The 14118-nt window shown below is 31.1% G+C and overlaps 1 protein-coding gene across 3 annotated transcripts in view; it reads left to right on the top strand.

Moving 5' to 3' along the window:
- LOC113398603 (uncharacterized) overlaps positions 1-14118 on the top strand; it is a 203398-nt gene that overhangs the window by 160460 nt on the left and 28820 nt on the right. For 2 of the 3 annotated variants that reach the window (XM_026637413.2, XM_026637412.2), the window contains one exon: positions 11458-11593. In XM_026637413.2, coding sequence (XP_026493198.1) covers positions 11558-11593 — 36 coding nt within the window. In that variant the 5' untranslated portion in view covers positions 11458-11557. Of the gene's footprint in view, positions 1-11457; positions 11594-12602; positions 12947-14118 lie in introns of those variants that run through there. The other variant, XM_026637411.2, reaches the window with a different exon arrangement.

The raw sequence follows: 14118 nt of genomic DNA, 5'->3' as shown, positions 1-14118 counted from the left end.
TCAGAGTTTACGCATGCGCGACACATCGACATGCAAGTATCGCGTCGGCGCCCGCGCCGGCGTCGCATATGACAAATAGCTCCTTGTATAATTCAACACAAATGCTGTCTATAACGATTCACTATGGATTTCGCACAATCGATTACGATTAATCGATTATGAAGACGAGTGTATCCTTCATCGAAATGTTATGATTTATTATAATAACTTACTATTATCATACGCATAGCATACGAACGCTAGGAATATTTTATGCTGGTTGTACATCAAATATTTTGGTGATATTCTTTTTTCTTTTTCCAAAGTTTAGGTACTCTACCAATAAGTATTGTGGGTTCATTACAATCATATATATTTTAATTTTTCTTTTTCCGAAAATAATTCAGCCAGTTATGTAATAATGATTTATTTTATATTTATCTTCAATATCGCGATTATTACAATTTAAAGCAAGTAATTCCCCAACTATTTAGTACTGATCTATTATCTGTACAATTAAGAAAAGCTATTTTTAACTAAAACTTCGTACGTCATGTTTAGTGTACTTTGGACATAATGTAATTAAAATTGTTGAATTATTTTTAAAATTGATGAACATATTTTACTAAGACCCTACTGGACCAAATTATGACGTCACAGTCCTGTAAGGAGATCGCATAGTTGAGTTTCCGATCTACTCATTACTGTTAAATTCCTTTCTAGAAAACGTATCTAATAAAAATTCTCACCAACAAGAAACACCTTTCAGCACTGGAATATATACGGTGTTCAGTACATATTTTTTACTTAGTAAATCATGTTACTTGGGAACCTTCAAGAAAAGAACGTACTCATTTCTTAAATACCGGCATCGCACCTGCTGCTGTTGCAGATGTCCGTGGGCGGTGGTAGTCACTTTCCATCAGGTGAGGCTCCTGCTTATTTGCCACCAAGAACATAAGAAAAAAATACTTATCTGGTATGCTGTAGATTACCATTAACTAATTTATTGTTTTGGTGGTTAAGTGCTACGGTAGCGACGTGACTGCAGCAACCAAAGACTCAAATCCCAACTGACGCTTATAAAAGTTGCTCAAGAAACCTTTATTAATTCCCGGTACCATTTCTAGTAACGTTTAACATTCCCAGTAAACCCTGCATTCTTCACATACAAAAAGTATTATAATAGTTATACACAATTATTTCAAATATATCAATACATTTGGCAGGTTTAGAAGTCAGTAATAATTATGGGTAGCAGAATCAAGGCAATATTAGAATTTAATTAAGATAATTCTAATAGCTGATCGTTAATCATTTGAACGTTCAAACAAGTAATAAATTGATAACTGTGTTAATTATATGTTTTGTCTGCAAAACTATGTACCCTTGAATTAGCAAAAGTTACAATTGTTTAAATACGCATTCATTTATCGTACAGGTTGTTGCACTAAATTTACAGAATTCTACAATATTTGACATTCATATATTTTGATAAGCGTTTAGATTTTAAACTTTATATAATTAAAAAGAAGATATATTATACCCATTCATAGTCTGTCTGTCTGTCTGTCTGCTGCTCTTTCACGGCCCAACCACTGAACTGATTTTGATGCAATTTTGTATGAAGCAAGCTTTAAAAGGAAGGAAGTACACATACCACTTTTTTACGCCTAACAAATAAACGAACAACCTGTAAAAGACGAGTAAAACCACGGGTGATTTTATGTAAACTATATATATATATAACTTTACTTGGTTGTTAAGCTTTGAGCAAACCCGTCTGGGTAGTTACGTCCCACTCACCGGATATTCGACAGCTAAAGAAAATAGTAAGTAAAATAGTAAAGTATTGTTGTGTTCCGGTTCGAAGAGTAAGTAAGCTACTATTACTACAGGGAAAAGAGAAAAATATAATATCGTAGTTCCCAAGGTTGGTGGCGAATTGGCGATATAAAGAATGATTAATGTTTCTAACAGTGCCAATGTTGGTGGTGACCACTACCAATAAGCCCATTTTCCCGCCCGCTAACCTATTTTATAAAAAAAGAATAGCTATCTTTGATTCCCTAGTAACCTACTTTGGTCTACTAGTTCCCTGTGCTGGATTGTATAAGTTTACAGTTTTAGGCCACGATATGCATTGACATTTTGAACCGGCCATAAAATAATGTCAGGGAATTAGCGTTAAGGGACAGAACCCGGACAGACATTTCTGACGTGGACAAGCAGCGCAAATATTCGTGTCGAATTCCAAGTTCTATATTTCTGCCGTTTACGGCATAAATCTTGGAGAAATATTGCAATAAGAGTGACACTACGTCTTATTATTTCTTTTGGAGGGAATCGAAATTGCGATTTGTTTGCATTTATTTGGGTTCTCGATGTTAAAATTGTTATGTAGATAAATTGTATAAACTTTTACAATAAGTATCATTTGACTCCTAATCCATTAACAATAATAATTTGTCAAACTTAACTGATTCCATCGCACACGTCAATTTGAAGTAATATTTAGGGTCAACGCCCACTAGAAATCGTACTAACATGCAAACCACATGCGAACACAAAATGTTCTTCCAACTATTGAATCATATAATTGAAGGTGTAGGTCTGTTGTAAAATAGAAATTACGATACCAAGTTAAGATACGTTAAAAAAAAAAAAACGTTTTGATTGATTTTTAATAAGATTTTCTGAAACTTATAACTTTTATTAGTATAATACACTTATTCCCCATATTTAAACTATAACATAAATTGATTTGTCATGATATTAAATGTAAAAATGTATAAAATAAATTATCTAATCACAAAAGTTTAAATTCAAATGAATTTTATACACGGTTATACATGCTAAAAAAATAGTTTTCATTGAAAAAGTATTAACTAGGTATCTACCTGGTTAATACTATTGGTATTATCTTTAAGCATCGCTATACTTTTGTATGTCTTCAATTTCAGTGGGTGGTTAACCTTAATCCATTATCGACAAATAAAATCAATTCTGAAGTGGCGCCATCTTGACACGTCTTATTAATGTTGTTGCAATTATTTATATAACAATTGTAGCAAATAAAATGAATTACCTCATTATATTATGTAGAATTTTATTCACGCTTATTTATTTATTACCGTGGAGTCCTTGGTATGTTGTATTTTAAAATTATCACGTGTACCTTTACTTTGTAATAAGAACTGTTATTCAGTTGTAAAAAAATCTGCTAAACCCTTCAAATTGTCTTGTGTACGAAAAATTTTCTTTAGCGTTTGAAGCGTTATGTATTTTTAAATAGCAGAAAAGTGTAGCGATCCATATATTTAGAAGTCAAACTATAAAGATCATCAAATAAAGTACTTTACACTCTGTATTAGAATATATATGTATGTATTGAGGAATGATTGTGAGTTACTTCTGAGCTTCTTTCCGTCAGATAATATAAGAAAAGGACAGAGCACCTAAAACAACCGAGTTCATTATTTGGTAAAATTTAGTTTTCTTTGTGTTTTTTATAAATATAATTTAGTAAATGTAAAAAATGACAAATTTCACTATTTTATGTTTACCGAACCCATTTTCCGACATGAACCCAAACTCGCCTGTATCGCAATCGTTAGCTGAAACACAATTATTAAGGTATCATATAATACAATTATACTCGATAAAATAATTTACATATTAATGCGGTCCAATGTAGTTTTAACAAAAGACGCAAATATTGTAAGTCAAAGTCGTTAACCAGTAAAACGTCAGAGTTAATACCTAGATTAAAAGGTGGCGAACGCGGCGCCTCGGACTGGCGCATGGCGGCCGCGTGGCGATCGTTCACATTATAACAACGAACATTATTAGAACTATAAAGTAATGGATAATTGTAATTTCAATATTATATGTTCATTTATTTCTAGGACTTTATTCTGTTTGTCTAGGCGATTGCATGTTCGTTTTGCAAATATAAGAGAAAAGTAAGTTATTTTAATAAACATTTGCTTAAGTAGGTATATATTTTATATAATAACTTATTACAAAAACATTTATTCTTAGGACATAAAAATGTGTGCAAGAATTAGTGCTAAATTTTGGTGTAGACTCAAAGGAGTGAAACTTATGTTAAAATTATTAATACCTACTTAATAGTTTAATGTAACAAAAGCATGATTACTTTATATTGATCAACATAAGTAACATACAAAGTCTTTCTAAAAATATAAAGTAGAATTTAAATTAATTGCTGATTATAATATTAATTGCAAACTTGATTTAGTATTCCAACACAACGATAATATTCAAGATAATGGACACGTCATGGACCTCGTCATATTTAATATCTATTTCCAAAATTCTTTGGAATGTTAAATGATTTTTTATCTTTTGTAAATACTAGAGAGCGCAATCAATAAGACGTCTGAATCTTGACAGATAACCGCTGGTAAAATTCCAATCCATTTTTAAGTATTTTTTTAAGATTCTTTTCGTGCTTTACAGTGAAAGAGAACGTGAGGTACCCAATAGAGTCCTGTGGTTGAATAAGATCCAAATATTCTCCTGAATAAGACTAGTGGGACATTAACGGGTAGCTACTTTACAAATACGTTGTCACCGTGTACGTTTTAGTTAAAACCGGTTTGCAATGGAAACAGTCATCGTTGTATGGCTTCTATGTTGATTCGACACTGATATATTGTTTTCACGGCACACAATACGAACTTACGGTAATTGTTACTTGACTTATTGAATTTGCAAGACGATTAAATATTATATTGTATTTGAAGTTCTTCCGCGCACGATGTCTTGATGAATAAATTAACAATAAACTTAATTTATTTGAGATATCTGATATGTTTCATTGACTTTGATTGATGTCATTGACATACAAAGTTAAAGCGGCGTTAATCTTTGTTTTCGAATAATTATTATCTATATAATTTATTGATTAAGATGTAAGTGATAATATTTTGAAAACATTTAAATATGTAATCGATAACATTCATCGTTTACGCGAAACTGTGCTCGTCATTTGTTTATAATTTTTCTTTTTTTTTTGTTTTTATAATGTATGGTACTAAGATTTCAGCCAACCATAATTCGGCTAAAACTTTTCATATTATTCTCTTCTTCTTCTTTTCCTTGGCCTTCCCACAAAGTATTTGGGGTTAGGCGCAGCATGTCTTACTTCCATTTTCCTCTATTATTCGTCATCTGATCGTTTACATCCATCTCCCACACACTCCTTTCATCTTCATAGATCCTCTTCCCCTACATCTCTCTACGCTCTTGCCATCACTAGTTAGTAATTTGTGTCTGCTCTCTGCGCCTCACATGTTCATATTATTCTGTACCTATATTTTTAATAATTTGATGTTTTACGAAACCAAATTCCTACTCAACTAAACCTGCGCTAACTTTTATATTTCAATTACAATCATGAATTGTAATCGGATAAAAAATATATAATTGGAGATATTCAATAATAACAGTTATTATATATGAGTTTTATATAATAACTATGTTCTATGACTTATTATTTGCGTTCAGGAATCGTTAACCCGATTGAGAGAAACTATACAGTTGCTGGTGCAATTGCGTAACGTTTTAGGCATATAACTATCACCATCGACAAATAAAATTAGCGCCCATATCGTATCAGATAATTGCCAATTAAAAATAAAGCAGTATCCTATACATAAATTAGTTTAAAACGTTTAACTAGTGCAATGAAATGCATATATTCTATTTAGCGTAAAAATAAACAAAAGACTACAGCGAGTCCTGCGAGCGACTTGCAGGTTTCTGAGGAATATGTAATATGCTAATATTATTACGTTTTCATGTCCAGGTTCCAGTCCCCACACTCGTATTTACGAGTACGGAAGATAGTAACTAGATAAAATATACTTATTTTATTTGCACTATTGTTTCAAGTATTGACACTATTCGTATTATCTTATCTTTTATTTCAGTTTCGTGTAGGACTTCCTACATGCTGGTTTATAAGTATTTATTCAGGGATGTTTTGATTTATAGCAAAACAGAATATATTATATTATTTCAAATAAAACATACCATGAGAGTTAAATTACTACACGTTGAATGGGAAAATGTGTCTTAACGATTAAAAAACAAATTGCATAAGTGAACACATTGCACCAACACATAAAAACCAGAATATTTTTCTTTTCTGGTATCGACGGCAAAAAACTGTCAATAGACCCTTAACTTATTACTACCCTAATTTATTTATTTCCATTGATTTTTTTTAAATATTTATTTGGCACTTTCGAATATTTTAGGCTGTAATTTCATATCATATTTCCGGTGACGTCATACTGCCATTACATTCATTCATATCTCAAAATAATTGTCTTACTGAAGCGGTAAATAGGCAATGCTTGGTAATCAATCCATAACTTAGACATTAATAATATGATAGGACTTATGCTAATGGTTGATCTTTATCCATAATAATTGATAACTACGTCGTAATATTACTGAGATTAGATTTTATAATACATGTCTAGTATTATTGATATGAATGAATTATGATTAAAAATATAAACCACCAGTGGATTAATCCAAATTAAAACAGGCATCATAAACTTTGTAATCGAATACAATCGTCTGAATACTATTAATAGTGTTTAAAGAAAGTAATCAAAACATGCACACAAACTTTATTCAAGTAGGCTCGTATATGCATATTTAAATAATCGTTTTACGTTACTTGCGTGCATACGTTTTAGCAAACCGTAAAGCTATCCGTTTAGAATGAACATTCTTCAGAGAAATACTGAGAAGCAACTCTGTATTTACTTATTCGATTAAAGTTAATTTATCTTGATAATATTATAATTATAAAAGCCAAATTAATTAAATTTTGCGTAATGTTATGATATGCCCTTCCTTGGCCAAGGTTCTTAATTCCATACACCTACACCAGCCTACTGGTTATGTATTTGTTAATCACGAAATCATTGAATCTCTTGAGTTGGAGTATAATATGGCTTATCAAAAATTAAATGCACACTTTGTGAGCCCTAAAGAACTGTTCAAGCAAATGTGGTAAATGGCAAAGGTGTAAAATATACAATTTATAGTAAGCTATTCTCAAAATATACGTTCGTTAGTGGGATATAATTCAGGATCTGACAAACTTAGGACAGCAAAACCAGTACTATTATCCTACTCGGAAATAATGTCAGCCGTCTTGGTACAATTCGATCAGTACTGACGACTAGTTTATTTGTTTCTGTTATACGTTCGTAGTTTGAATTCGTGGTTTTTTAATATCTTATATGTAAATAAAGTTATAAGGAAAGTCGAAAAATGCACTAATAATAAATGCGCTATTAAAAAATTAATAAAACACGTAAATAATCCACACACTATAGGAGGAAAGTGTCGAACTTTTTAGTACAAGATGGCAATAACGAGCAGAAGCATATCAATTATCAACCGAGTAGGTAGTTTATACAGTAATAACATAGCCTACATACATATAGTAATAATGTGTAGTAAGTACATAGCGATATTTGACATTATATGTTATGTGGCTGGATGCCACAATACCTTTATTCGTTTAAAGTACAAGTACAGACACTAAAAATATTCCATAAACCCCGGAAAGGTTGCCCCGTTTAAACACAAGCCTACAAACGAAATGGCGGTTGCTATGATTAATTGTAATTATTATTAAGTTTTAACAGTTTGTATAGTTCAATACTATGCAATAACGTAATCTATAATATTCGACATAAACCTAATGATTTTCTCGCTGATGAATGATAGTGATTAAGAGCGCTATAACGAGAAATGGCATCAACGGCAATGGCAACGGATTTTATATTATAAACTGTAAACTCGCAATATTAAGTATATATTTAGGTATCTGTAAATACAGAAGAATTCGTTTAATTTAATTAGGTATATATATCATTACTATATTTTATTATATGTAATATTATTATACCTAATAAATAAACCTATCAATGTAGGCCTGAGTGGACTTAGTTTACATAGATGTGTATTGGCTGAACTAGTGATAAAGATTTGTTCTCATGGTTAATAGCGCATTGTTGACTTCACCACAAAGTTTTTTTAAATTTAATATGAATATTTAGATGAAACTATTTTCACGTGGGGAAACTGCTACTTTCCCCACGTGTTTTTGCAGTTGTAACATATAAAAAATAACTTATGTCCTATTCCAAACTATATTCTATCTCTGTGCCTTTAGATTCACAGAAGCAATTTTCATTTAGATTCGTTCAACCGTTCTGGCGTGATTGACAGTAACAAACATCCATCCATCCAAACTTTCGCTTTTATAATATCATATATTTAACTTTACTTATTTATACTATTTCCGTCGTAGTCTGTGTTCCTAGTATAACGTTTGACCAATTTGGTCGTAGTGTAATGGAAGGAATAATTACAGTAAACAAGAAAATTGATTTGATCCCAGATTTAATTTGTTCACCTGCTTGTAACTTGCTTAAAACGATTGAAAGATAAATAGCTGTTCTCTCTTACTTAAGTATACATTATATATATTAAATGTAAGGGAAATATATTCAGTTATAATATAACAACTGTTTCGCGCGGTTTCACTAACTTTGTTGACCTCTCTGCTGTCGTTGATTGACACGATATATTAAATAACGCACAAAGCTTTTTCCAGACTGGTCTATATCTTGATCTTGAAACAAAGAATTATAGTAACGATAATTTAAAATGTTATTTTTATTTTTTTTATTTAATATTTGTAGATGGCCATGCCACTAGGCCACCTAATGGTGAGTGGTCGCCACCGCCTGTAGATATCGGGTCGTATGATATGAACTACCACGCGCTACCAACCTTGGGAACTAAGATGTGATGTACTTTGTGCCTGTAATTACAGTAGCTAAATCACCTTTCAAACCAGAACAAAACAATACTGAGTATTTCTGATTGGCGGTAAAATATGTGATGAGTGGGTGGTATCTATCCAGACGGGCTTGCACAAAGCCCTCTATCAGCAATGTAGCTTAATCAATGTAATTTAATCTTGTAAAACGACGTTTCAAAATTGAGTAAAGTATATTTTGATTTTGAATAAACAATCTATTCAAGCAAAAGCTCTATAATTTGTACATGTAGATATATGGACATATGATGATTGAATTACGAAAGGGCCAATATCTTCATCTATCTAGACTGTTGCCCAAAAATATTACTAAAAAAAAAAAAGTTCGTCTGCATTCCTTTTTTAAATATATATGAAGATATTGATTGGTAATTAAAATTTTATTACGCGCTATCTGATTGTCGCTGCATTCCTTGCTTTATCGCGTCTGACGTACTTATTATAGTTATCTGTTGTCATTTAGGACTTTGATATCTGGAGACCTGTTACGAAACAATTTGCGGGTGGTATATAATCACTTAATACTATTATAAAATAATTCATACTTCGAATATCTCTAGGATATAATCAAATGTTGCTATATATACTTTCAATATTTTATTATATACTTTCAATAGAAAATTTTATTAAAAAAAAAATCAGTAAAAAGATTATTTCCAAATCTTTTCATACAGTTTTCTAATCAGCCATTTATTTTCTTATTTATTAGTGTTTAGCTATTCATGCGATAACTCTCATTAAAAATGACGTAATGTCTTATCTAAAAATGTTAAACAAAATAATTACTGAAGTATGATGCATCATTGTGCAAGCGTCAATAACTCAAAGGTGGTTGCATAAAGAATTGTATTTATTTATTGAAACATCGAGAAGCCATAAACCTATACTAAAGAAGGTTATTTTAACAAACAAACTATACATTTTTGACGCTGTGGCTGTGAAATATTATTTCTTTTATAAGAATATATTTTCAAACTATAACATATTAAAATTTAAGTAATGACAACACATTTCAACCACTACTCAGTGGATATACGACTTTAAGAAAACAAGGAAGGTGATGTATACTAAGGATGGTGAAAATAAGGAGGTCACCGAATACTCGAAAAAGCCGGGTCCGAATTGAATGATTTATTTATAATCTTACTTACTTACTTTTTAAATTAGAAAAAAATTTTTTTTTTCCTTTATAGTGGTATTTCTTTTACATATGAAATAAGTTAAAGTAATTTTAATATATATTTTTTTTACTTTACAAAACAAACTTAGGTTTTTTTTTTATAACTGCACCTTAAGTAGTAGTTATATCAGTAGATTTTAAATAAATGGCATAATGGAAACGGTATCTCGAGAATCGTTAAAATCTATGGGTAGCAATTTATTATTTATTTTTATAGGAACCATATTACGAAGACGGCTAACTAAATAAATTTTGAATTGACTTACTGCCTTCCACATATTTTGTATCTGAAATTACACATGTATTAGTCACATCTAATTTGACAGTCAATTTCCTCAACTTAAAGTATTCCTGAAGTCAATTGGAATTTCATTAACACGAACCATGAATCATAGCACAGGTATTTTTAATTCATTTCTTCGATAAACGCCGGCGCCAATATTATCAGATAAAAATTTTAAACTCACATCCGGAAAATGGTTCATCGAAATATATTTATTATAAAGAAAAATAGTGTACAGTTACCTGTATTTACGTGTCAGAATCGTGTAAACTTTTGACAATCAATTGGTAATCTTGGTTGACTATTCGTATGAAGTGGAGGTGTGTACCATTAGTGACATCAGAGAAGCTTAACATTTCTGAAAATCACAGAATGAATTGGCGAGTTCTTTAACAGTGACATCATTACTCACAATAATTTATCATAAATTATAATGCTTACTTATATAAGGCTATCTTCCATGCTACTTTTACTCGAAATAAATTCGAAAACAGTTTAGACGGCAAAATTTCGTTACAATTAATGTGGAAACAATTTCATTGAATTCCAATTTATTTTAATTTAGCACCTTTGCCATTTAGAATTTATTTACCTATTGTAATAGCTTTTACTTGGAAAAAGTAAGACGGTCAATCATCATATAAGATTTGTGTCTGTTATTAACAGAAATACATACGAGATAGGTACGTACATAAAGTTGCGGTTGACTTGTAGAGTATCTTGTCAACAACGAACTTGTTGACCTCCTCACTACCTTGGTACCACTGGTCTAATCACTTGTGGTTTATAATGCTGTAGATGCCGCAGTTCTAGGCTTAAATACTAGGGAGAAGCAATAAAAAACATTTGATATTTTGTAAAGAATATAGCAGTAGTATCCCGGAGTAATAGAGTTGGCAGTCCTTACCCTATGCTGCCTCAGAAAGCCCTGCGCCTGTACTCTCTCCGGTTGTATCATAGTGCATTCATAGACTTGTTACGTTAGTGTATCCTGCGCAGTTGGCCAGTCTCTTGAAAATATATTTCGTTATGGAAATCTTGTGGATCTATTTAATAAAAAATATATTTGGCTATTTTAATATTTATTTAATTTGTTTTTTTTTATTCCAGGTGCGCAATGCGGGTGCAACGGTGGTAGAGGGCCGGAGGGCGGCCGGACGGGGCTCGCGCGCGCCCCTCCGCCCGCCTGCCCCGCGTAGCGACACGCGCGATGCTTATGGCAAGCGCCCTGCCCACTTTGCTCGCGGTAAGACTATATTATATTTTTATAAAGAAAGTATCAGTTTAACGGACATATAGGTATGAAATAAGAGAAATAAAGATACTCTCGGGGATAGTATTATGTACAGGTCCCATTGGTTGAGTATGTACCACATACTCCATATTCTACCATCAAACGTCAACTTAAATTGCTAAATTCTAATCGTAATCGTAAGTAACAAATAAGTAACAGGCACAAGTTATATATAGTTGATAACTTATATTCAGGATGTATTAACTTTGCGAAGTCGGAAACTAGGTGGTATTAGTTTATCATTCCTGTTCAATGCTCCATACAATGATTGTCACCGGTTTTTTTTTCGAAAAGATGTACATTATTGTGAATAAAATACATAACATGTTGGTGCCGTGTTAGCAGAAGCAAGACATATTTATCTACAAATGAAGACCGACACAATAAGAAACTAATCAGGTAGATATTTTAAATAATTAAAAAACAATATTTGATATTTCGAGAAAAATCGTATGAATGAAATTATTTATTTAAAGTTCAACAATAAAATATACGTTTTATATTCTGTGTAACAAAAATGACCTCGACCAACTTTTGTTTGATATTTCCATTAAGAAACAAATAAATATCTCTATATCTCTGATAGAACATGTTAATAGCATCAAGAGAAACATTTAATTGACATATTTTAATATTAGTTCGTTGTATCTTTCCTCGTGTGAGAGAACAGTATCGCCTGCTCCAATTATGTATAATGGCTTTATAATGGATGCGGCGTTAATTTAAAGCATTATCGATGTTTTTATTTTAAATTTAGAGAACTTAATTATGAGACATAAAATGTTTAGGTCGTACCTATTATTAAAAAATCAATTTAATTACATAATTATTATGACATTAATTTTATTTCGCCACTCTTGAAACGCGTTATATATTTACCGTTTAACTTTTTATCGCGTACGACAGAGACATTTCAACAAACTAGCAAGTAAAATAAACACCTATGTTACACTAGGGAGCGTGATTCCCGTGGCAGTATAGCGCCGGCCGTTAGCAGCTCGAGTCGTCTATAAAAAAAACTAATCTGTCCATGGCACGTCCGTCATTGTAAAAGCGCGCGCGCCTTTTCTTCGAAGACTGAAAAGACGCGGAATGAATTTAAAAACTTATAAAAGTGATACGATAATTTTATAGCAATAATTATATTATATAAAAAATTAATGTGTTAAAATGACGATAGATTTCGTTAGAAGTGAGTCGAAAGTGTATTGAACATCAAATGAACGGAAGTGTTAGCCTCAAATTTTATGTATGATTTATTCAAGACCTTGGATAAATTTACTTTTGCTCATAGCAATTAAAATGGTAAGTATTTTAATAATTTACGTGCTTAGTTAAACGTTTACTGCAAGATGCTTAAATTATGTATGATAAGAAACGTTTTACGATGCCTTACATCGTAATATTAATTCGATTAGTTTAATCATATTCTACAGAACAAAATATACTTCTAGTTTCCAGTGATGTTTTCACGTATTCGCGAGTCATCAAAAAACGAGAAAATAATAATTGAAAGCATTTTTTTTTATATTTGTAATGTATAATAATATTATTACAGTTCGTATATACTTTTTGCATGTAGTTAAATATACCTAGTTTTAGATAAATTAATGAAAGCTAGAAAATTATTAATAGAAATATTATTACTCTTAACACACTCGAATTCGTTTAATATCGTTGGTAACAAGTACAACCTATAGATAATTATTAAGGAACGATCAGTAGCGGACGATTTAAACAACATACTGTGATAAATTCTTATGCATAAAATATACGATTCATTTCCGGTTTCTATACAATAAATTGACTTTATTATAAATAGGTATTTAATTCGGTGTATAATTGTTTCAGACAAACAATTTGTAAGTTAATTTATTTAAATATTTATTCAATGTAATAATGTAACTGCATTATCAATTACAATGACATTCTATAACGTAGCTTTATTTTCAAATCGATCTCTTTTCGTTTATATAAATGGGATATAAACATATTCCATTCTTAAAATAAATAGCTAAACTTCAAAAAAACTATAAAACAAATGCATGTAAAAACTTAGAGAACTCCGTATTCAAAATTGTGTCGCAAGTTTCGATCGAGTTAAATCTGAGCAACATTCGATTTTCGAAATCGAACACTCTTTTGATTGTAGGAAAACATAAAAAGAAAACTTATGTAACCATAGACATTCTAAAACTGGTATACTAACACTGGGACATTAACGAGCTGTAACATTTAATAGACAAAACGTACATATAATAAGTATAAGCATTGAATATAAACTTGTTATATTTCACGCATCTCTTCAATAATGTCAAACATTTTAAATAACATTAACAAAGTGAACGTCTCTGTACCATAAATCAGAAGCGGTAATAGCTCAACATTAAGGGTCGGCTAGGTCCTATGTGGCAGGCTAGCTTGAACCTTTGAATTATCCTACTACACACACTTATGAAAAATATATACATTACTAA

The sequence above is a fragment of the Vanessa tameamea genome, chromosome 14 (genome assembly GCF_037043105.1).
Source record: "Vanessa tameamea isolate UH-Manoa-2023 chromosome 14, ilVanTame1 primary haplotype, whole genome shotgun sequence".
NCBI classification, from domain to species: Eukaryota; Metazoa; Arthropoda; class Insecta; order Lepidoptera; family Nymphalidae; genus Vanessa; species Vanessa tameamea.
This window is presented reverse-complemented; position numbering and strand designations above follow the sequence as displayed.